The sequence below is a fragment of the Furipterus horrens genome, unplaced genomic scaffold (assembly GCF_987537825.1).
Source record: "Furipterus horrens unplaced genomic scaffold, mFurHor1.1.pri manual_scaffold_6, whole genome shotgun sequence".
NCBI lineage: Eukaryota > Metazoa > Chordata > Mammalia > Chiroptera > Furipteridae > Furipterus > Furipterus horrens.
The window spans coordinates 42383851-42410317 of NW_028327176.1; the positions used below are offsets into that span (position 1 = coordinate 42383851).

The 26467-nt window shown below is 34.0% G+C and overlaps 1 protein-coding gene across 1 annotated transcript in view; it reads right to left on the reverse strand.

Moving 5' to 3' along the window:
- The window catches only part of USP34 (ubiquitin specific peptidase 34), a 233373-nt gene that overhangs the window by 100086 nt on the left and 106820 nt on the right, over positions 1-26467 (reverse strand). Inside the window, exons 21-30 of the mRNA XM_090281354.1 lie at positions 25765-25847; positions 17437-17591; positions 16234-16347; positions 14596-14695; positions 14306-14465; positions 11262-11388; positions 11022-11169; positions 5688-5788; positions 5270-5479; positions 1485-1610 (exon numbers count right to left, since the gene is read on the reverse strand). Coding sequence (XP_090137480.1) covers positions 1485-1610; positions 5270-5479; positions 5688-5788; positions 11022-11169; positions 11262-11388; positions 14306-14465; positions 14596-14695; positions 16234-16347; positions 17437-17591; positions 25765-25847 — 1324 coding nt within the window. The remainder of the gene's footprint in view (positions 1-1484; positions 1611-5269; positions 5480-5687; positions 5789-11021; positions 11170-11261; positions 11389-14305; positions 14466-14595; positions 14696-16233; positions 16348-17436; positions 17592-25764; positions 25848-26467) is intronic.

A 26467-nucleotide genomic window follows, 5' to 3' on the forward strand; every position in this document is an offset into this window, starting at 1 on the left:
CTATAGGACTATCAGCTGATTTCTCAGAGGACACTCTACAGGCAGGAAGAGACTGGCAAGCAGTATGCAATGTGATGCAAAGCAACCTACAACCAAGATTACTGTATCCAGCAAAGCTATCATTTGGAATGGAAGGGCAGATGAAGTGCTTCCCAGACAAAGTGAAGCTAAAGGAGTTCATCATCACCAAGCCATTATTATATGAAGTGTCAAAGGGACTTAAGAAAAAGATTAAAACTATGAACACTAAACTGACAACAAACTCACAATATCAACAACTGAATCTAAAAAATAAAAACAAAATCCAACTAAGCAAACCAGAATAGTAACAGAATCATAGGTATGAGGATCATTTGGAGCGTTATCAGCTGGGAGGGGGAAGGGGGAGAAATGGGGAAATGGTGCAGGGACTAAGAAGTATTATCGGTTGGTACAAGATAGAAAGGGGGATATTAAGAATAATATAGGAAATGGTGAAGCCACAGATCTTATATGCACGACCCATGGACATGAACTAAGGGGGGTGGGATTGCTGGAGGGGAGGAGGGTACTGGGCAGAGGGGAGCAAAGGGGGAAAAAATTGGAACTACTGTAACAACATAATCAATAAAATATACTTAAAAAAAACAAACAACTGTAGTCTAGTTGAACTTTTAAGAACACAGAAGTAGTAAAGTCTATGTTTAACACTTATAAATTACATCAACCCATTTAAAAGTCATATGCAAATACACATATTTAAACATTTTTATACTCTCAACTTATGAAATTGTTATTCACATTTAATGTGTATCTCTGACAATATTATTATTAGAGCTACTCTGAGTCATGAACCACCATTTTCTTGAACCACCTTCTTCACTTCTAAGTCATTCTAGAGATATAGGATCTTCTGAAATCATATTATAAGACAAAGTCCCAAATCATAGATACCATTAGCATAACATTAACACATTATTTTTCCATTCATCCTACAGGTGTTGTATTGGTAGTTCCAGAAAGCCCCTTATTATATTGCTTTTAAATGTAATCTCTAATTTTAACAGATGTCTTTATAAAGACATCTAGTACACATGGGAGGCCATGCCTCTATGGGAAATTAAAAAATATATATTGGATTTCTTAGTCTCATTTTTTTCACCTAATTCTATCAGCTGACTTGTATAAGCATGCAAAACAAGCAATGATGCATGTCATTAAATCATAGTGCATCCTTTCTAAAACATTTTTGTTGTTGAAAACTAAGCAAGTCAGAACATATAGTAATAGGAAAACACTAATATAAAGGCAAATCTCTATTTTTCTAGATAACTTTTGTAAACATCCTTGCCTTATATTTAGGCTGTATTATTCAACCTAATAAACTTTTTACCGATTGAATAAATTTAACTGAAGATATACGTCAAAAAAACAATCTCAAACATGCCAGTAGGAATGTAAACTGGAACTACCTTCCAGAAGAATAAGAGATTCTGTGGGCTTACCTGTTCTTCTGAGATATTCTGGAATGCCATCAACATGTTAGGACATGTAGGAAGAAGCATCAGTAGTTCCCATACACGCCTAGAGAGGTTTTCTGCATGAAGATGAAGTTCTTCACATCTTAAGCTCTACGTAAATAAGAACAACTGCTTATTAAGATGGATCAGTAAAAAACAACCCTAAACTTAAGTTCAACCTTTCTGCATAAAATCACTAATGATCAAGTTTGTTAACATTTTACAGTCTTACTTTAACAGTGAGAAATAAGCTATTTCTTACGTGGTAAATATATTTAGTCAATAAAGAGTATGTCAAATTTGTGGTCTTTCAACTTGTTACTGAACACTTTTCTGGGAACAAACGTGATCTGTAATTCTGGCTCCTTTCCTCAGGAAACTTTTCAGATAGAAGTGAAAATAACTGTTTATAAAGACATTCAAGGAAATTTCAATAGGACTATCATCTACTTCCTCTTTGTAGATTACTATTTTAAGAACTACAAAGACTTGGTGAATTAAATCCTTAACCTTATATTTGGGAAAAGGGTACACCTGTTCCTCTTTTCCTATTGCCCAGCTATACTCTATTTTCCAGTCTCAGACAGGCAGTGATTAAAATGAAGAAATTTTTCTACTTTTTTCCATTATCATTTGTTAACCCATCTCCCATTTGCCCCAAGAATATTCACCTGCAGAGCTTTGCGGCTGCCCCATTTACCCCACGATAACTTGGAGGTTACAGCCCCAACCTTACTCACGAAATATTTCACTTTTATTACTTTCACATGGCTCTAGTGTATCAGTAGGCTTTGGAAACAAATTACAAAATTCTATTTATAACAACCTGCTTTTAGTAGTGGCGGCAAGCTGCACTTTTTTTTCTAAATAGGAAATGGGTTAAATATGAACTCTGTAGGGTGCTGAGATAATAGATAAGCTAAAGAATATTTCAGGAGTATGTAAAAAATGGGCAAGTTTCCTTATTTTTTATTTTTAACTAAAGCACAGTCCCAAGCGTTAAATAAGCAGCAAAAACTTATTTACACTTCCAGGATTTTCCAGAGTATGAATTTGTATATTATTATTCTACCATTGCTGCTGTCATAATTTTAGGCGATATAATACAGTCCAAAAAGTAGTTTGGTTCTTTTTGTATAATGGTATAAAGCTAATATACTTTGAAGACAAGGGAATGTTAGAGATGGAGTTTCAAGGCAAACTCTGCTTTTCACAACTGTAATGAAGAAAGAGAAGCAACCCAGGTAACAATTTTGCTTTAGTTGGGAAAATGGTACTGAAAATCTTCAGTAAAATAGAATTCATTCTTTTGTAAACACCCAGTTAAAAAAAAAAAAAAAAACAAAAACAAACTGAACTCTACAAAAAAACGGTTTAAAGAAAAAAAAAAAATCTTCCATCTGTATACTACTATGTTCTCTATTATGATTGAAAGGTCCTAAAATATGTGTGAGGATCCTTTATTTTTATCTTCCACACCAAATCAGTCTTACAACAAATAAATTCCATATCAACAATGACATACCACAAAGTTCATGAAACACCTGCTAAAAAATAAATGTTTCCTTTCTGGTTTAGGTCTCACGTGGACTACTCCAATGGCGTGCTAACTGGTCCTCCACCTCTGTTCTTTGTTTTCTCTAATACATCCTCCACACTAACACCTGACCTTTGTTTCTAAAAGCTCAGAAAACGATCTCATTTTTTTTTCTATAAAGCCTTCCATGACGATGGCAATTCATTTTACGAAGAATAAGAAACTCATATGGTTCCTTTGTGATATTGCTTACAATTTCCCTTTTTGTCCTTATATTTGTATTACAGTATATTCACATTCCCAAATTTTTCTCATATGACATTCACGTTCTTGTGAATCTATAATGTTTCTCTTCACTCTCATCAGCAGTTGGACCCAATATTAAAGACTCCCCTTTTGCAAAATCCTTCCCCCAATTTTTCCCCTCCCTTCTATTCCCATAACACACTGTGTAGAATACTAGCTCCCTTCTGGAACACTGAGGAATTCTTGTAATTATCTTTCACTCTTTTAAACTGCCAATATAGCACTAACATAAAGTAAAAGGTCATTAAGTATTTAGGGTATAAAATAAAAAAGGTGAAGAAATGAGATTCATTGGCATCTATTATTAATTATTCTGCTTAAACAAAAGGGGTATTTCTTAAGAATTTTAAAATGTGCCACCAAAAAAGAAACCAGACTATCAGGAACAGAGGACTCAGTGACTATCACTGCATCCATGAACAAACACATTTTGAGAACATAAAAAGAAGTCACAATATTCTTGGGAAAGAAAGAACAATAACCATCAAAAGCAAGCTATAAAAAGCACCACTATTAATTAATTCCCACTCAACCTGAAAATAATGATTCACTGGGTAAGACACATCAATGAATATCTTAGAATAAGTCCACTTAAAGGCACTAAAAAACAAAGTCAGTGGACTGAAAATGATTCCTTTACGTGATTTCATGCATACTACTGACTTTTTAAAAATATGACTTATTTATTTTTAGGAAGAGGGGATGGGGGAGAGAGAGAGAGGGAAAGAAGCATTGATGTGAGAAAGAAACTTCAATCAGCTGCATCTTGTATGCATCCCAACCAGGGACAGAACCCACAACCCAGGCACGTGTCCTGACCAAGACTCAAACTGGTAACCTTTCACTTTGTGAGACAATGCCCAACCAACGGATCCACACTGGTCAGAGCCACACTACTGACTTTGAATACCAACTTTATAGCAACAAACTTACTTCTCAAGACCAAACCTCTTCTCTGAGCACCAAACTCATATATCCAATTGCTTACTTGACATCTACTCTTGTTGTCCCACAGGCATCCATTCTTCATCTCAAATGGAATCCACCTAGTTACTTGAGCCAGAAACCTGGATACCTTCTCTGTTTTCCTTCTTCCTGGAACCCAAGTCTATGCCCAATCTTAGCCAATTTACTAACCAAGTTATGTTATTTTGACCTGCTGTCCATTTAATTTATGTCCACTGTGACTATTCTATCCAGGGCACAGTTGACACTTACTTGGACTAGTGCATTAGGTTCCTTATACCTTTTTCTATTTTTGCCAAACAACCATTACCTTTAAAACAAAAATCAGAACACGTCTCTGTCTCTCTCTTTGCTTAAGATATTTTAACGCTGCCCACTTTACTCTGAGTAAAATGAAATGGCTTACAATCTCATTCTACTCTCCCATCACTCTCCACATTCTACAAACTAGCTCTCTTAACAATTCCTCAACCTATCTAATTCCTCATATCAAAGACTTCAGGAATCAAATTACTCTAGCCAAATCATTCCTCATTCTCTTCATTTAGCTGCTCCTTTTTATCCTTCTGTCTCAGATTACATATATTCTCCCTCACAGAAACCTTCTCTGACCAAATAATATACAAATGGGTCTCTATATCAACACACCCTAGTAATGGCATGTCATGTTTCAGCCTTAGCGCCTATCTCTATCGACAGCTATTTATCTGTTACTTTACCTGAAACTATTTGTTCAGCATGTCAATTATCTGTCCTCCCCATGGGATTTAATGAAGGTTGAAACTGTGCTTATTTTGATCCTCGTAAAGTAATACTTTAAACAGTATGTCTAGATCATATTATATATTTAAAGAGCCAATGAACAAATACATTGTTACCTAGGTATTACTGCTCATGAGAGATTAATGAGAAAATTATTTTCCACTCTACAGAGACAAAACTTTGTAAAAATTAAAGTCACCTCACTATCTTCCACTGCTACTTTTCCTGAGGGTGGTTTAAATGACGCAAGCATCTCTAATAAATCAAAAAGAGTAGTTAAATGAGGTTCTTGCAAAAGCAAAAGCATTGGAATGTTGTCTTTCTGAGGGGGTGGTAGGCAAGATGCTGGCAGCTGAACACCTTCCCCTTTCCGTTCTCGCCTTGGTGCACCCAATGATACAAAAACCATCTGTAAAAATAAAAGCAATAGAAAAAAATAAATAATTATACATACCAAGTTTTTGGCTTAATAAATCTCTGAAGTATAAAATAACTTCATTTAAGGTTTTAATATAACGAAAGCAGTAAGAATGGTTTTTAATCTGTACCGTCAAATATCCCACTATAGACTGTAACAGTCAACAGATTACTAAAATTCAAATTACATTTACATGTACCTGCATATCTTTAAAACCAAGCTCATGAAGTGCTTTTTCATCATAATCTGTTGTTAACTCATGTCCAGATGAAATCATCCTGACAGGTCCCATAAGGCCTCCTTAAAAACAGAAGAAAATATAAGTGAAAGTTTTTAGAAAAGTTAACTTCTTTGCTGATGTGAAAATATGGTTAGAGCAATTAATTCCACTGGACATACAGCTTAAGTATAATTATTGAGCAAAATAGAGAGAGTACTAAGCATGCTTCTGCATTAATTTATGTTGTCAGAGACTAGCTTTAGACAGTAAAAATTACAAGAAAATCTTTTTAAGCATCAGTTTAACTACATCAATTCCTGCCAGCTTAACAATATGAAAATTTTTACAAGTAAAAAACACTGGAGCTTTCTGCGAACCTAAAGCATTTTCCCAAGTAACACATACAGATGAATCAGATTCATTAATGCATTAGTTAAACAATTAACCAGCAAGTACTCATAATGATCAAGTTTCCTCTTCCCTATTATTACCCACCAAAACGAAGTAAAACAAACTATAACGCAGGGGAAAAAAATTTTTTAAGCTATGAGGGGAAATGTCTAGTCAAGGAACTAATATAAATGACCCATGGACATGGATAACAGAGTGGGGATTAACTGTGGTAGAAAGGGGAGGTGGGCAGGGCAGGGTAGAGCAATGGGGGAAAGATGGGACAACTCTAATAGAACAAATAAAAAAAAGGAAAACAAATGTGAATCCTAATATTTGTCAAGCTGCTTTGAACTCATAAAGATACAGTGTAATATTTCATTATCAAAAATTTGTAATCTCTTACTACAAGTTTGTTGCTGCTTTAATGTCTGACTCTTGGTCATGTTGTTACAAAAGTGAAAAATAAATAAATAATAAAAATTAAAAAGCTATGACATAAAAAGATCAGTTACAACATCCCAGATTATGATCAATTCAGTAAACTCAATAAACTACAAACCATAAAGTCCTTTTTGTTGCCTACACCTCCAACTTCATTTCCCACCAGCATCCCTACCTAAAAAATATACTTAGCCACCTAACTCCTTGTTCTTTTTTGATTAACACCAGAAAAAAAAACAAAATGGAAATAAGCAATCTACTAGATATAGAGTTCAAAACACTCAATGTACTTAAGGAAAGAGCAATGAACTTAAAGAATTAAGAGATAGGAAACATAAAAATGGAACTAGAAAACATAAAAAAGAACCAGTCAGAAATGAAGAATAAACTAATTGAAATGAATATATTATAAGGAATCAACAGTGGCGCAGACAAAGCAGAGGATCAAATCAGAGATCTGGAAGATAAGGAAACAGAAAACACCCAATCAGAACAGCAAAAAAAAAAAAAAAACAATGAAGATAGTGTAAGGAGTCTCTGGGACAACTTCAAGCATACCAACATTCACATTATGGGGATTCCAAAAGGAGAAAAAAAAGAGAGCAAGGCATGAAGAACCTATGTGAATAAAGAATGACAAAAAAACTCCCCTAACCTGGTGAGAGAAATAGATCTGTAAGTCTAGGAAGTACAGAGAGCCCCAAACAAGGTAAACCCAATGAGGCCAACACGAAGACACATCATAATTAAAGACAAAGAAAGCATCTTAAAAGCAGCAAGAGAAAAGCAGTTGGCTACTTACAAGGGAGCTCCCATAAGACTGTCAGCTGATTTCTCAACAGAAACTTTGCAGGACAGAAGAGACTGGCAAGAAATATTCAAAGTGATGAAAAGCAAGGACCTATAACCAAGATTACTCTACCCAGCAAGGCTACCATTTAGAATTGAAGGACAGATAAAGAGCTTCCCAGACAAGAAAAACTAAAGGAGTTCATTCCAAACCAAACCAGTATTATAAAAAATATTAACGGGTCTTCTTTAAGAAGAAAAATAAAAATTAAAAAATGGCAATAAATACATACCTATCACAAATTACTTTAATGCAAATGGATTAGGCTGGAGGCTGAATGGATAACAAAACAAGACCCTTACACATGCTGTCTACAAGAGACGTACTTCAGATCAAAAGACACAAAGACTTGAAAGTAAAGGGATATAAAAAGGTATTTCATGGAAATGAAAACAAACAAAAGCTGGGGTAGCAATACTTACACTAGATAAAACAGATCTATAAAATAAACAAGCAGAACAGAAACAAATTCATAGATAGAACATTTTGACGGATGCCAAATGGGATGGGGGTAGGGAGGGATGACTAAAAAAAGTGAAGGGTTTAATAAGTACAGCACTGGGAATATAGTCAATAATAGTGTAATAATTATGTATGGTGTCAGATTGGTAATAGATTTATCAGGGTTATCACTTAGTAAATTACATAATATCTAATCACTGGGTTGTATACCTGCAACTAATATATAACACTGTATGTCAACTCTAATTGAGAAATTTTAAAAAAATTTTTTAATCAAAAAAACAAAAACAAACAAAAAATAATAGGAAAATTAAGTAAAAATGTTAAAATATCTGAATAATTAAATGAAATAAATATTGTTAAATTTTATTAACTGATGTAAAAAGAAAACTCCACTGCACACTAAACAGCTATTGTCAGGAATGAGTAAAACAGGACTACTGCTTTGCATAACGATACAGAACATTTTAAATTACCTTTTACCTCCAAACATATAAGAAAATTATATCCAAAAATATTTCAAACACATAGAAGAAAAATGGGTTCCTCCAGATTAAATTTGACAAGTTTCCTTAAGTACAATTGAGCACCAAAATTCATACCAGTTGTATAACAAAATGTGTGATTCTTTCCTTTATTATTTCATTATTTCTAAACTTAGAAATCTTGGCTCTCTCAATGGTTTGATATTTAATCCTATTTCTTCTGGATTTTCCTACAGTTTATTTTGTGTGTGCGTGTGTTCATGTGTGTAAAAACTCTTTCAATCCATCTGGAATATTAAGAGAGATACAGGGTTTTTCTTTCTGCTCCCAAATTTAATGTCACATATTAATAAAAGACTGTTTTTTGTTATCTATCATTCACAACAATTCTTTACCTAAATCATATTATTGTAATGCAGTCACACTTGCTGACTTCAGAACTCGTCAAATTCTGTACTTGTTGCATTTTCACAAGAAAAAATGTCTCCGCTCTTGGCCCTTGCTCAGGACTTGTCACACTTACTAGAACTTGTATGAGTCATGACACTGCCCCACAATAGAACATATTTCATCATTTGGTACTCAACAGTTTTGGCACTCATATATGAGTTTCGAAATGAATTAACAATGAGTACCAAGGTACCACTGTAGTTTTAAAATATGTAATAGCTAGTACTAAAATTCACCTTCATTATCCTGTTGGGTGTTCCTTTCAGAACTTCATGTACTGCTTTGTTTACTTGTTATTCAGGGTTCATTTCATCAAATTTAAAATAATCCCATTAAGATTTTAGATAGGATATATTATAAAATAATCATATCTTTAATCCGATTTACACTGATTTGGCATAGGGGCATTCTCTTCTGTGATCCTCTATCTAATAATAGCCATACTAAAAAAAATAAATAAATAATAGTAATAATAATAATAGCCATACTTCCCTTTTCATTAATCCATCAAGTTTGTGCTTGCTTATCGGTTTTGGAGAACTAAATACATTGTTTAGGAATATACATCAGAAGTAAAACTATAAGCAACACCAAAAGAATAGTAAACTAAATAATCAAGATAATGTTAAGGGGACATGAAATGGATGATTTTAAGAAGGAATATGGAAATAGCTTCTAATAATGTTCTAGTTCTTAATCTGGGTGGTAGGAAAATGGTTTTCATTTTACTATTACTTATTTCACATTCTTTTTTATGTACATTTCAATGTAACAAAAGCAGATACCTTTTGACCTGAAAATTCCATAACTAAGTTTTTAGCCAACATGTTATTAGACAGCATTATCTGTAATAGCAAAAACAGTGGGAACAACCTAAATGTCCATTGACAAAGAATGCATAAAATAAATGATGGTACTACCTTAGTATAGATTATGCAGATCTTTAAAAAGTGTGAGGTAACTTTCTATATGCATTATGCACTAATATAAAATGTTTTCTATGAATATTACGCACTGTAAGGAAAGGGTAGAAGAGTATAAATAGAATGCTATTTTTTTTTTAGATTTAAAAGATTTTTATTTATTTATTTTTAGAGAGAGGGGAATGGAGAAAGAGAGGGAGAGAAACATCAATGTGTGGTTGCCTCTTACATGGCCCCAACTGGGGACCTGGCCTGCAACCCAGGTATGTGCCCTGATTGGGAATCAAACTGGCGACCCTTTGGTTCCCAGACCAGCACTCAATCTACTGAGCCACACCAGCGGGGCACATTTGTGTTTAAGTGTATGTATATATGTGTGAGCATATCTATATCATATCTATATGAATATACTTACATCTTGGTTATCTTTGAAGGACATATAAGAAACCAATAATAACATTTGCTTCAGGAGAAGAGAAATGGATGGTTTAAAGACTAGGAGACTTTTCAACATCTATTCTTTTGTACCAAGAATATTTATAAGTTATTCAAGAACAAAATTTAAGATCTGCTACTTTTGAAGATACACATGGTTTCATCTTAAGCATGCTGGAGTAAAATCATTGGCTCTTTACTAAAAGACGCCAAAGAATTACTTTGCACACAGGCAGGTTAAAAATACTAGAAACAAGCTTTTAAAATTTTAAGATTTTTTTCCTAAATATCTATTTAGCCTGTTATAATTTCAGACCCTTAAATTATAACAAAAAGTAACAGCTTTTATGGATGTTCCTCCGTTTAGCTCATATTTTTTATGTTATAGGTAAGACATCAAAAACATACTAGTCCTAAGAGTAAATCAGGAATCAAATATACTTTTCAGGCTCACATGAAAAATTTCTTAATATGATACTTTTTGGAGGGAAGGGTGGAAATGCACATTTGGAATTTAAGGGTGATTTATCTTCATATGCTCTGAAAAAAAATAAACATACCAAAATGGCAAAAAAAAAAAAATTGTTGGGTACTAAGTAGTATATGGAAATAAATTGACTAATATTTCCCACAGTGATTATCAAATAACTTCTGAAAGTAGAAATTTTTGAGAAGAGAAAAAAAAAAAAAGTTTACAAGGAACACCTGAAGTAACTCTTAACTCTTGCTTAAGAATCAATGGAATTATACCAAGAGTAGGGGATGGTGGATGGGACCCATGGACATGATTGGTAGTCTTCAAAGAAATAAAGGTTCAAAGTGATATTATAATACAACTTAAAAAATATATTAAAATTTGAACTATTGGACTTACCAGGAAATTCTCCCTTTCGGCTGCTTTGACCAAACTCCTGAAGCTGAGCTTGTTGATTTATTTGTTCTTTCTGTAAATTTTCATACCAATGAGTTACTTCAGCCCTAAGATCTGCTACCTGGTCACTAGGATACATTTCAATAGTCATCTGAAATATGAGATGCAACCAATTTAAAAATACAAAAAGAACAGATAAACTAGGAAATGTTATCAATTTGGAAACTAAAACTATGTAACTACCTTGTCAGGAAGTCCAGCTGGCTGACATACAACCCTTAGTGGCAGGGACTGTTTGTCACTCAGTGCTTTCAAATGACTACTAATACCAGTGCCTTCAATTTGCCACTGTCTGAGATGATATGCAAACCTAAAACACACAAAAACCACACACAGAAATGATATCATTTTAAAACATTTTAATGTTACTTAAGTTTTTATTTTACAAAATGAAAAAGCCCACAAAAGGTTCTAGCATTCTAATTCACTCTGTAGCACTGTTTTTTCAAATTAAAAGCACTAAGATTAGATACATCATACTGAATCAAATTTAAATGCATAAATATAGCTTAAAACACCTAAACAATAGTTTTCATGAATATTACTAAGGAAAAAATCCCATTAAGAACACTATTTTTTTTCTTTTTAATGGAGGGCAGGGGATAGTGGTGGTAATAGATGCAGGATGAATTCAAACAAACTTATCCGGTAAGAGAAATGGCAAGTTGTCACTCCTATATTTAGAAGCAGGAAAAAAGGTATTAGAAATATTTTTCAGTAACAGAAATTTTTCTAGTAAATATATGTTAACCAGCCTGACAGAATTTTGAGAGCTGATTCCATGACTGCTGAAATTATAAAATGAATTAGATTTACTAATATTGCCAGCATGACACTCACTAAATATGTAACAATTTCCTAAGTGATTTCTAGTTATTGAAGACAGGATCCAGGGTACCTGAATTCAGTTAAGAAAAAAAATTATCAATATCTTATACTAATCAGCAATTCTGGAATAGAAGGAGGGTAAGTAAGGAAAAAAACTGAATTGATTTCCTAGAAGCAATCCAATGTCCAGCTGCTATTACTGAGCAACAGAGTAATCTTAGACAACCTTTTTGGGCCCAATAATTCTTTGTTATGAGGGGAGGGAAGCTATTTCGTGCACTGTAGAATGTTTACCACCATCCTCGGTTTCTATCCATTATGTTCCAATAGTTCCCCCCTTCTTCCATAAGCTGTGAGAATCAGAAATGCTCCCAGAAGTTAGCTAATGTACCTCAGGAAATGACTGCGTCTGGTTGAGAACCACTGTTTAAGATTAAAAGCTTAGCCCTGGCTGCGTGGCTCAGTGGATTGAGCATCGGCCTGCGAGCCAAGTGTCGCTGGTTCGATTCCCAGTCAGGGCACATTACTAGGTTGCGCATCAGGTCCCCAGTTAGGGGCATGAGTGAGAGGCAACCACACAGTGAAAAAAAAAAAAAAGATTAAAAGCTTATCTTAAAAATAAAAAATTAAAAAACCTTCAAAAGAGACATTTTATTTATTCTCTTAAGGAATACAAAATAATAATTACTTTATACTTTCAAACATTAGACTATTCTAAATTAGTAGCACTAATCATTTTAAGCACTTAAAATTATATAACAATACTGGCATAAGGATCTGAATGAAAAATACCTAAAATATTAAACTACCTCTTAGTTGTTTTGATATTCAATTGTTTCCTAGTTTCTCTACTAGCCACCCATAAAATAAGGATTTATATACACTGTTTAACACTAACGTTAATTTTTACAATAAAACATGAAAAAAAAATAAGATTTCTATCAAGAACAGACAATTTTTTCATGAGTTAGGAAAAGAATGTACATTTGAGAATGGATTTTTTTCAATGAAAATCATTAAGCTTATAAAAGTACCATGGAATCCTAAGAACCTCAATTTACTTTAAAATAACTGTTATAAATAAGTACTTATTTTAAGATGTTAGTAACATTGTGTAAGGACTAAGGGTTTAAAATCAACTGGCCCTTTTTGGTTTGTTTGTAGACCCTGCAGCATAGAGAAAATTTTGGAATAATATATGTACAGGAGTGGACAAAAGTAAGTTTACAGTTGTAGGTGAAACAGTTTACTCTTTTATTATTTATTATTAGTTTCCATATGAACTGTAAACCTACTTTTGCCCACAATAACTCTCTCTGGTACGAAGAGGTAAGACTATACCAACTTTTATTTTCTACTGCATTTCTAAGTTTTATGAGTATTTAACTTTTATTAACTTGAATACATCACCACATTTCTTTATTTATTTTTATTTTTTAAAGAGGTTCAAGTTACCTGGCAGTGTGAAGTTTCTCCACAAAACACTCGCGTTCCCTTACACATTCTTTAAAAACACATGGAATTATTTAAGTAGAATTTCCACAAATTGTAACCAAAGTAAAAACAGCTGCAATGCCCAAAATCTTACATCACATTATTTATAAGGAATATCTAGAAAATCTTTATTATTCAATATTTCCTGATATTTTAAATAAAAAATGTCAATTGTATGACATTTTCATTATCAACCTAAACTCTGAAGTTGAAGTTATTAGTTTTAACAATTTTTTCAACAGTTTCTTTGTACTCTTAACTTATTCATGATGTTTAATAAGTACACAGAATTTCTTAATTAAAACTACTCACCTTTCACTTCAGTTGATACATTCATAAATGTTAATTTGCTTTATTCTTTATTACACAGGGTATGTCTAAATTAATTATACAGATATTAACACAGAATTTTTTATCATGTTTCCATGGTAAATGGAAATTCAAAATTAAAATACTGTCTCCTAGTCCAGGAAGAAAAAGAAGAAGAAGAAGAAAAAACAAAAACAGCAAATAAAATAAACTCAACTTGGTTCACTAGAGAGATTATTTGATGTTCTTGGCAAGAGTTTTAGTGAAATTTTCTTGGTAGTGGTGTGCTGCCTTTTCAATCATAGTAATACTTTCTTAGAGATAGAATTCTGTCTAGAAATTCTTATTCATGCATATCTTCTCAGATTCTAGTGATTTTTAAAGTTCTGCAGTATTTACCAGGAAACTTTATTGCCTATTGCACCACTCAATGGTACATATTATGAATAAAAATCACTTCTAATACTAGTTCATTTTTGGTAATTTACACTTTCCACCTGTCCCCCCAAAAACTTCTAGTTTAACTTCAAGAATACTTTTGGACATGTCTGAAAAAAAGCCTGAAATTCATTCTAATGTGGTATAAAAATAATTACCTTCTCCTAAATGCTTCCAGATGTGTCTTCAGCATAAGGAGTCCTCTTTCTATAACAGTGAGACTTGAGTGTGATTCTTGTTCAAGACTGCTAGAAGCAATCATAAGACTCTCCATACACTTACTAATAAATTCTTGTTCCTTTTCCAAGCCAGTTTTACCTGAAAATCAGATGTTTAGACATGTATATCAATCTTATATTCTTGTTTGGCCAAAGAAAATTAATTGTAACTAAACAAAAAATTCCTTGCATAAAAGTGTACCTATTAGGCAATATTTCAAATCACTTACCATTAATATAATAGGAGTTAATATACTGGATAGCTGCTCGACTGACATCACCAGACTGTGCTCTTAAGGCAATGCCCCAAAATTGGTCCATACCGCAAAGCTAAGAAAGAAAAATGTGACCTCTATAAATTTTAATTGTCAAACAATGCAAACGATAAGACTGAAGTAACAAATTTAAGTCATACAGTATCAAAAATTTTTAATATCCTATAAAGTATTTAAAAGGTAATTCCTATTCAATATTAGTTATTAAATAATAATAGAAAGGATAAAAGCCTTGGAACTTTCCTCAATTACTGAGATACAAGCTAAATCAACTCTAAAAATACTTATTTATAAAGCAGCTGACTATATTTCTGTGTAACGTATGATAATGCAAAAGTTGTGACTACATGGTGGTAAAAAGTCCCCAAAACATGCTACAAAAGAAGGGATAAAAACACAACTTTATGAGCATAACAATGCTTCAATGCTTTCATTCAACTTACTCTGATACAGTCACTATTTACATGTATTTACAGAAAAAATTTAAATATGTTAATCAAAGCTGTCACAAGTTTGTTAACCAGATGACAAAAGAGAATATTTTCACTGAAAACTACAGAAAAAGTGGAGAATGCAAGTTCTTAAAAGTTGGACAGAGTAAAGCAAATATCCTTCTAATAAGTGACAAACTAGACTTAGTGTTTGTAACATCTACAGAAAAAGCATCTATATAATATCTCAAAATTAGAGTATGACTACTTTGGTAAATCAGATCTGTCTGGTTGTCTGAAATCACAAATTAAAATTTATCACAGTAATATCAAAGAAAATACCAAAAAATTAAAAAAGAAAAAAGAACACTATGGAAATAAAGAAAGAACATAGGAACATACTATGAAAGCATTTTAGATACAATTATTTTTTATCATATAAATTAACATCAGTTTTCTCTGCTTTTGTCATTATAACACAACTCTAGCTTCTGAAGAAAATGAAAAATATGAATAGATAATACATAAGTCAAAACTATCATTAATAAACTAGAAAGTCCAATGAGGCAGACTTTCAAATTAACAGTCTGTGTCAAGAGAGTATAGGAATAATACATTCAACAAAACCTAGTAGTCACCCAACTAGGCAAATGGGACTCTAAACCAGAGGTAAGACTAGCAGTTTGTGAGAGCCTTCAGCTAATAAATTGATTATATGCCTCAAAGTTAGAGATGAATGACTTAGATAAGATTCTACTCTAGAACAGAGGTTACCAAAAAAAACTCTGCAGATGATCAAGAGCATCTAAAAGTTTTGGCCCTGACAAATGGCATAAAAATCAGATTTTGGACAAATCAACCTTCTAATTGACCAAACTACTTCATTATATTATCTGGGAGCTTTCAGAGGACTAAAAGAACACTCTGATAGCCTCTTCCCTATTAATCAAGGAATGTATAGTAAATTCATTAAGCACAACCAAGGTTATCTTTGGTAATGAAGAGTCACCAAATTCACTTCTTAAAACTCTGTAATACCTAATAAAAACCTTCATAGATAGTAAAGTCAATGCTTGATAAACGATATGATTCAGTACACTAATTTGAATAATAAAATAAAAATTTGACAAACTGACTTAATAAAATAAATCTAAAACCATACCTCAGAGTTTGAACCACCATCATAGGCACTGGTAGCCAATCGAGCCAAGTTACATAGGTGCTGAAATAGGTTCAAGCCAGTCATGCTAATAGTTTCAGGTTTTAGCTGGGGCATCTTAAAAAAAAATTTAAGCTAGTTTAGTTTAGTTTAACGTAAGAGATTTATACTAATTTTGCTGAAAAAAATCACAGAAGGAAATGTATCAGCTCAGATTTTCAGTGAAAAATTAAGAAATATAATAATTTAATGAAAAGTTTATTCAGGTCATAATTAAAACATATCTGGTATGCTTTAAGTTTTATAAAGAACATAATCAAATCAGGGGAAATGAACTTTAAAATTTATCATTTATTTTACCTAGACCATGCACATTTATTAGATGTGTAGCAGCTACATGTACAGTTTGTGTGTTGAGTCAAGGGTTGAAATTAAGATAACTGAAGGTCTATCTGTAGCTTTGATCTGGATCTATTAAGTGACTTAGTTTACATGTACTCACTCATATATACTCAATTCTACCACAAAGATAATGTGAGAGTTTATAGAGAGCCTTTACAATCTCAAAAATAAGGATAAAAATAATAAATCTATTGTTCTGTTTTTATCAGTGTTTCAAATTCAAATGGAAAATTAACACCTGAACCAATTGTTGCATCAGATAAAGGAGAACAAAAACTAGATAGAAGAGTATCTTTAATATCATTACGGCGATTCCTAAAATGGCCTTTGCAAGGATGTACAAAAAATCTAAAAATTGGCTTTTATCTGCCAGAAGACTGGCTTATAGACACAACCATTTAACTAAGGAAGAGTCACAGAAAATAGCTCTACACTACTAGGTATGAACACCACTACTAGAAATTTAACTATAATGTTACTATTTTAAAAATAAATACCCAAACTCCCCACATTTCTTATTAGTGTTTGCCTGAAGAATTATGCTAATTACTGTTAGTGTAGTACTTTAAAGAACAGAATATTTTTGTAAATATAAAGTATTCATTTTATATAAACACTGTAGAAAAGAAAGTTGAAGCAAAATCTGGCAAAAACTATATTAAAAAACTGCAGGAGAAAAAGCACATTTATCTTTAAAAAAAGTCAAAAGAAGAAAAAATTAACATTAGAGTTTATGTTTAAAGAGATAAAAAGGAAATAGAGAAAAATAATACAAACAATAAGATAGTCAAAAAATAAAATTACCTTCTCCAGGAAAAGATGTTTGTAGGTTTCCATTCCCATAGCATGTTGATCTTTACTTCGAACTTGATTTAAAAACCAATGGAGTGCATCATCATAACACTCAGAATCTTCTACTAAACAATGCCATAAAATGTCGACTTGCTCTAAACTTAATCCTAGATTAAAATTACAAAATTTGAATCATGATACGTACAACATTTTGGTCCTAACTCAATGTCCTAGAAGCACCAATACATCCATAAAGAATATATTATTACATCGCATTTTATAAGATATTTCACATAATTTATGCCTTTAAAATGTAGTTAAATATTATCTATATATAAAACACCTAAAAAACATACACCTTATATAGTATCCTTGAAAAGTCATTTGGTCTGGAAAATCATTCTTCCTAAATATCAAAATATTACTGCATTACAGTACACATGATTAAGGGAAGATAATCCCAAAAGTTGAGTCAGTTCTAAGGTTTAAGGGTTAAAATTAGAGTGGATATCATAGTCAAAGCCCAGTCTACACACACAGGAGGTAAAACAATACATGCTTATAAGCATTATTTTTGTAAACTGAATAAAAGGATCCTTGTGATAAAGCATAATGGAACTGACTGCCTAAAACAAAGAACAGCAACACATCTGGGGATCCATTAGCTGAGAAGCCAATGGAATGAGATGATATCTGTATGGTACTCTGACCGAAGTATTAAATGATTCCAGGGTGTGACTGAAGGAAGTCAGAGAGCTTTTCAAAAAGAAGAAAAGACATTAGAGGCAATCACAGGTCTGAATATGGGTAAATAAGACAATCTAAAGGGGCAGAAATAAAAGCATCATGGGGATTCCTAAAGTATATCATAAGAGGTTGCAAAGCTTAGGGTTGGTCCCCAGATCAGAAGGAATATAAACGTTTGACAGATTCATAAAAAATCTCTCTCTTTCTTGGAAAAAGCAGCTGAGCCCCAAATGTGAAAAATACCTCAGAAAATATTTAATAGCCATACCAATCTAAAGGGTTTAAGTAGAAAAATAGTATCCTATAAGTTTCTCACAAATAGTTAAAAGTACAGATTATTTGTTCTAAGAAACAACCTTTAATGTACTGTAAGTTAAACATATTAAATGATACTTCGGAGACTTCTAGCCAAGATGGAGGCCTAGATAAACACGCTGGATCTCCATCCACAACTAAAAAGGAAAAAAAAACACCTCAAAACTAGAGACAACCAGAAGTTCCAGAAAACTGAGCTGTATGAAAGTCCAACAAACAAAGATATAAAGAAGAAATACTCATCCAGACAGGTAGGAGGGGCAGAGAAGATGTATTGTGGTGGCGGTAGCAGTGGCAACAGCAGCAGGCTGGCAGAAAGTGCAGTCACACATTTTAAAAAGTAGGGAGGGACACCTGGGGAGCACTCCCACCACCAGACCAGATCGCAGAGCTCACGGTTCCAGCTCCAGGGAAAATAAAGCCTCATTGCTTCTGACTGCAAATCAGTGGAAGTTGGGGCGGGGGAAGAAACTGCCAGTCTCTTAGCAGAGTCCGCTTGTTTAAAGGGCCCCCACAGTCCTAAACATCTGCAGACCAACCCACTCTGGGAATGACAGCCAGGGCAACAGATAGAGGTGCCAGTCCCATATGGAAGTGGAAGAAGTGCCTGGAAAAGGTGCGAGTGCTGAGCAAGTGGCATTGTTCCCTTTCAGACCCCTCCCCCACACACAGTGCCACAACCTGGTGAAATGGGTCACCCTGTACTGACGAATACCTAAGCCTCTGCCCCTTACAACTTAACAAGTGCCAACAGCTCTACCTAAGACACAGAGGCAAACAAACACAGGAGCCTGTCAAGATGAGGAGACAGAGAAGGTTTCCCCAAAAGAGGGAACTGATAAAGGTTCTAGTGAGAGAATTAAGCAATGAGGAGACAGCCAACCTAAGAGACGTAGAGTTCAAAACACTGGTGATAAAGATGCTCCCTAAAGGCTTGACAGATATGCTTAAGTACAGTAAACACAAAAGAGAAGAAGTGAAGGCTATGCTAAATGAAATGAAGGAAAATCCACACAAAACCAATGGTGAAGGGAAGGAAACTGGGGTTCAGATCAATGATTTGAACCATAAGGAAGAAAAAAGTCAACCAGTACAGAATGAGGAAACATGAATTGAAAAAATGAGGAGAGGCTTTAGGCAACTCTGGGACAACTTTAAACTTCCCAACATCCAAATCATGGGGGTGCCAAAAGGAAAAGAGGAAGGGCAAAAAATGGAAATCTTATGTGAAAAAGTAATGAAGGAATACGTCCCTAATTTGGCAAAGGAAATAGAAATACAATTCCAGGAAACACAGAGTCCCAAACAAGCTAGATCCAAAGAGGACCACACCAAGACGCATCATGATTAAAATGCCAAAGTTGAAAGATAAAGAGAGAACACTAAAAGCAGCAAGAGAAAAGCAGAGAGTTACCTACAAAGGGGTGCCTATAAGATTCACAGCTGATTTCTCAAAAGAAACTTTGCAAGCAAGAAGGGATTGACAAGAAGTATTCGATGTGATGAATAGCAAGAACCTAAAACCAAGATTACTCTCCCCGGCAAAGCTATCATTTAGAATGGAAGGGTAGATAAAAGTGCTTCCCAGACAAGGTAAAGCTAAAGGAGTTCATTACCACAAAACCATTATTATATGAAATGTTAAAGGGACTTATTTAAGAAAAAGAAGATCAAAACTATGAACATTAAACTGACAACTATCAACAAGTGAATCTAAAAAATAAAAACAAAATTCAACTAAGCAAACCAGAATAAGAACAGAGTCATAGGTATGGGGATCATTTGGAGGGTTATCAGCTGGGAGAGGGAAAGGGGAGAAATGGGGAAATGGTGCAGGGATCAAGAAGCATAATTGGTTGGTACAAATAGGGGGAAGTTAAGAATAATATAGAAAAAGGTGAAGTCAAAGAAGTTATATATATGACCCATGGACATGAACTAAGGAGGGATGGGACTGTTGGAGGGAAGCGGGGTACTGGGCACAGGGGAGCAATGGGAAAAGAAGTTGGGACTACTATAACAACATAATCAATAAAATATACTTAAAAAAACATATTAGGCAATCTCTATTTTTTAAAAGTTAACTGTTAAATAACTTGAGTTTGAAATTAATCTAAAGAAAACTAGGGTCTCAAGATCCAAGATGGAGAAGGCATAAGTGGAAGCTATATTAACACCCCCCAGGACCAATTTGGAATCACAACTAAATTGTGGAGAAATCATCCAGGGGTGGCAGCTGAAGTTCCAGAGTGACATTTCAGTGGCCAGAGTGTTCCCCTGAGAAGTTTAGACCCCAAGCTGGGCTGCCCAGCCTACATCACCAGAGCTAGAAAGAAAACCAGATAACATCCATTCATGAAAAGCAGCAGGGTTTCTGCCTGCCAGGGAAAAATGGCTGTAGATGCAGAGAGCCCCTTAAAGGGCCAAGCACAAAATTTCATTTGCAGCCACTTACCCTGGGTTCTGGCAAAGAGAGCGCAGAGTAGACTAGAGACACTTGAGGAGCGTCTGGGGTTGCTGTCCCTGAGAAGAGAACTCAAGGAACAGCTATGAGGATCCCTATGCTGAGTCACTCCCCATACTGTACCAGCCACCTTTCTCGGGTAATGAACTTCTCTCCAAGTGGCATCAGCTAAACAGAAGCAATAGCTCTGCCCACAGGAATTACTCTGCCCCACCTTGTGGTGCTTAAGCCAGATTGCTGATTACAACTTGATCAGATTAACAACTGTGATATAGTGGCTGGTTAGCTTAACGTATAAGGCAGAAAATAAAAAGCAACGCCAAAATAAAAGACAAAGAGATCCGAGATCCCAAATGAAAAAAACAAGAGAATTCTCCACAAGAACTAGATAAAATGGAGGCAAACAATTTATCAGATAGTTTAGAGTAATGATTATACGGATACTCAACAGCATGAAAGAAGACACAGAAACCATAAAAAAGGACATGCCAGAAATAAAGAATGTAATATCTGACATAAATAATACACTAGAAGGAATAAACAGTAGGTTAGATAGAATCAGTGTTTTGGAAGACAAGGAAGGAAAAAAAACACCCAGGCAGAAGAGAAAAAAAAAAAAAAAAAAAAATTTTTTTTTAAATAAGGAGACCTTAAGGAACATTTTGACAACATGAAACATAACATCTGCATCATGGGAATACCATAAGAAGAGAGTGAGCAAGAGATCCAGAACCTATTTAAAGAAATGACTGGAAACTTCCCTAACCTGGTGAAAAAAAAGTCACACAAGTCCAAGAAGCTCAGAGTCCCAAAGACACAAAGAGACACATCATAATTAAAGTGACAAGGAGAGAATTCTAAAAGTCGCAAGAGAAAAGCACATAATTACCTACAAGGAAGCACCAATTAGACTGGCATCTGATTACTTAACCGAAACATTTTAGGCCAGGAGGGTGTGGCGTGAAATAGTCAAGGAGATGAAAAAGAAAGACCTACAACCAAGGCTACTTTACCCAGCTAGGCTATCGTTTAAAATTGAAGGAGAAATAAGGAGCTTCCCAGACAAGAAAAAGTTAAAGGAGTTTGTTAACACCAAACCAGTACTGCAACAAATGTTAAGTGTGAGGAGGATGTGTGAAGAAGAAAAAGGAGGAGGAGAAGAAAGGAGGGGAGAGTTGGGAGAAGGAGGAAGAAGACAATGATGAACAAAGGAAAACAATCTAACAATAATCGCCTTGAATGTAAATGGCTTAAATGCTCAAACCAAAAGGCATAGAATAGCTGAATGGATAAGAAAACAAGACCCATATATATGCTGTCTCCAAGAAACCCACCTCAGATCAAAAGATATACACTGACTAAAAGTAAAGGATAAGAAAAAGATATTTCATGCAAATGAAAAAGGAAAAAAAGCTGGGATAACAGTACTTCTATCTTACAAATTAGGTTTTAAAGCCAAGGCTATAGTAAGAGTCAAAGAAAGACACTACATAATGATAAAGGAAACAATCCAACAATACGATATAACCTAGTAAACATTTATGCACCCAACACAGGTGCATGAATTCTCAAAGAATTTCATAAAATTCAAGAGGAGAGAAGGCTCCCAAACTCATTTTATGAGGCCAGCATTATCCTAATTCCAAAACCAGGTCAAAACACTATAAAGAAAGAAAATTATAGGACAATATCCCTGATGAACATAGATGCTAAAATCCTCAACAAAATATAAGCAAACCAAAGACAGCAATGCATCAAAAAGATTATGATCAAGTGGGCTTTATTCCAGGAACGCAAGGTTGGTACAACATTCGCAAATCAATAAAAAATATGAAGTATAAAAACCACATGATCAAATCAATAGATGCAGAAAAAGCTTTTGATAAAATGTAGCACCCATTTATGATAAAAACTTTCAGCAAAGTGGGAATAGAGGGAACATACCTAAACATAATAAAGGCCATATATTACAAACCCACTGCCAGCATCATACTCAACGGGCAAAAACTACAAGCGTTCCCCTTAAGATCAGGAACAAGACAGGGATGTCCATTTTCACCTTTTATTCAACATAGTACTGCAAGTCCTAGTTACAGCAATCAGATGAGAAGAAGAAATAAAAGGTATCCAAACTAGAAAGAAGTAAAACTGTGTTTATTTGCAGATAACATGATACTGTACATAGTGAGAACTCCAAAGATTCCACTAAGAAGCTACTAGAACTGATAAATAATTTCAGCTAAGTAGCAGGATACAAAATTAGCATCCAGAAATCAGTTGCATTTTTATATGCCAATAACGAACTAACAGAAAGGGAAATTAAGAAAACAATCCCATTTACAGTTGCTTCAAAAAGAATAAAATACCTAGGAATAAAGCTAACCAAGGATGTAAAAGATCTGTACACAGAAAGTCAATCATAAGACAATGAAGAAAGAAATTGAAGATACAAATAAATGGAAGCACAAACCATGTTCATGGATAGGAAGAATTAACGTCATTAAAACGTCCATACTCTGGATCCAAGGGTAGGTAGGACGACGACCATGTCCAGCTTGAAGTAGCTAGAGGAGCTTGAGGCCTTCGCCCATTGTTCTTTTTAAGATTATAAAGGGTCTTAAGTCTGAGAGGTAGGGATTGTTATTTTTTATTGTTAAAATAATTAATTTTTTTTTAAAAGAAGAATATATGAAAGGGTAAAGCGGGAGAACTTGTATGCACGACCTGTGGGCATGGACTTGAGGGGGGAGGGTATTGCTGCAGGAGGGGGATGCTGGATGGAGGGGAGCAAGGGGGAAAAAATTGTAACTATTGTAACAATATAATCAATAAATAAAATATACTTAAATAAAAAAGCCCATACTACCCAAAGCAATCTATAGATTCAACATAATTCCTATAAAGATTTCAATGACCCATTTCACAGAACCAGAATATTTCAAACGTTTATACAGAACCACAAAAAGCTCCACATGGCAACAGCAATCCTGAGAAAGAAGAACAAACTTAGAGAAATCACACTACTTAAAATACCAAACTATACTGCAAGGCCATAGTAATCAAAACAGCCTGGTACTAGCATAAAGAGAGACTCACAGATCAATGGAACAGAATACAGAGCCTAGAAATAAACCCACACCTTTATAGTTAATTAATACTTGACAAAGGAAGCAAGCCCATAAATGGGCTGAAGATAGTTTATTCAATAAGCTGTGATGGGAATATTGGACAAATACATTCAGAAAAATGACACTAGACCATCTTCTTACACCACACACTAGAATAAATTCAAAATGGACCGAAGACTTAAATGTTAGACCAGAGACCATAAAAATCCTAGATGAAAACATGAGCAGCAAAATCTCAGATATTGCTCACAGAATATTTTTATCAGCTGTGTATCTCCCCAGGCAAGGGAAACAAAACAAAAAATAAACAAATGGGACTACATTAAACTAAAAAGGTTTTGCACAGCAAAGGATATCATCAACAAAATAAAAAGACAACCCACTGAATGGAAGAACATATTTGCTAATACTTCTGATAAGGGACTAATATTCAAAATTTATAAAGTACTTACAAAACTCAACACCAAAAGAAAACAAACAATCCAATTAAAAAATGGGCAAAGGACCTGAATAGATGCTTCTCCAAAGACATACAAATTGCCAATAGACATATGAAAAGATGCTCATCACTAATTATCAGAGAAATGCAAATTAAAACCACAGTAAGATACAATCTCATACCTGTCAGAATGGCTATCATCAATAAATCAAAAACCAACAAGTGCTGGCAAGGATGGGGGAACACTTTTGCACTGTTGGTGGGAATGCAGACTGGTACAGCCACTATAGAAAGCAATGTGAAGATACCTCAAAAAATTAAAAATGAATCTGCCTTTTGACCCAGTGATCCCACTTCTGGGATTATATCCGAAGGAACCCAAACACTAACTCGAAAGAACGTAAGTACCCCTAAGTTCATTACAGTATTATTTACAATCACCAAGGTATGGAAACAGCCCAAGGGTCCATCAATAGATGAGTGGATAAAACAACTATGGGACATTTATACAATGGAATTCTACTTGGCTGTAAAAAAAAGAAGAAAATTTTACACTTATGTGACAGTATGGATGAACCTGGAGAACATTATGCTAAATGAAATAAGCCAGTCAGGGAAAAACAAATACCACATGATTTTACTCATAAGTGGAATCTAATGAACAAACTGAATCAACAAGCAAAACAGAGACAGACTCACAGATGGAGAGCAGATGACAGCTAATGGTGGTGGAAGGGACTGAGCAAAAAGGAAAAAGGACTCATGGATATGGACAACAGTGTGGTGGTTGCTGTGGGGAGAGGGGTATAAGGGGACTAAATGGTAACGGAGAAAAAAAATACAATGAAGATTAAGCTAAAAAAAAAAAAAAAGCTACAGTCTCTAAATGTTTCTATCATGTATGAAACCAAGCAATTTTGGGTAAGATAACCCTGATATTAACACAGTAGCTGTTTGCAACTGGGGTGATAGGAACATTCTACAACCAAAGGTAATAAAAGATGCAATCAAACTAACATATGTTCTTGAAATGACTTTTATCCATTGAGAAACTGGCATTTTCAGAGACTGAAGTAAAAATACGTCAGGGTCATGCTCATATTGCCATATATACCGAGAAGACATTCATTATTGAGAATAATTTAATGTCTAAAGAAATCTAAATGCATGAGTACATTTCACCAGACTCTTCTCCAAGGATCAATACAAATCTAAAAAATTATTAAAACACTGATAAAAACACTTACTGAAATGATCAGGTGATCCCAGAGTTGAAAATACACACGTCAAGAACTGAAGTCGAACTTGAACTTCAGCACTATGGCTGTACCTAAATATAAGAAGTCATTAAAATAATTTACCAAAAGACCCTATTTCTTAATTATTATTGATTTAATGGCCCTGATCTTAAATTACACCAAAGAAGTAAAATTCCATTTCTGTAACTCATAATTATTTTATATTTTAATTATAACTTTGGTTACACAAAAAAGATCATAAAATCAAATGGATGTTTGAGATGTTACTTAATAAACTCTAAAAATCCGTAAACTATTAGAAAACATACTTTCAAATTAGATGATGAGAAAAGTATAAGAACTTAAGAGTGAAAGATATGATTTTAAAACTATGCAATATGCACATAAATTTCACCTCTATCTAGAAACTGTATGTTTCATTATCACTGTCCCTCCAGTAATATAACCTTAATACTTAAACAAGAAATGCTAATATCATTTCCATAAATCTAGTTCATAAAGAATTCAGTGGATACACAGTTGACATTTTTTTAATGTTACTTCAAATCTAGATAACTGTTATGTGCACAAAATTCAATAGCTACTGTACAGGTTGCTATGAAAGTTTGTTAAATAGGTGATTTTACATGGTTCTTTGGGAATTCAGTTTGCAGTTATTCTCAAAGTAACAGCATTCTTAAAATGCTGGGGG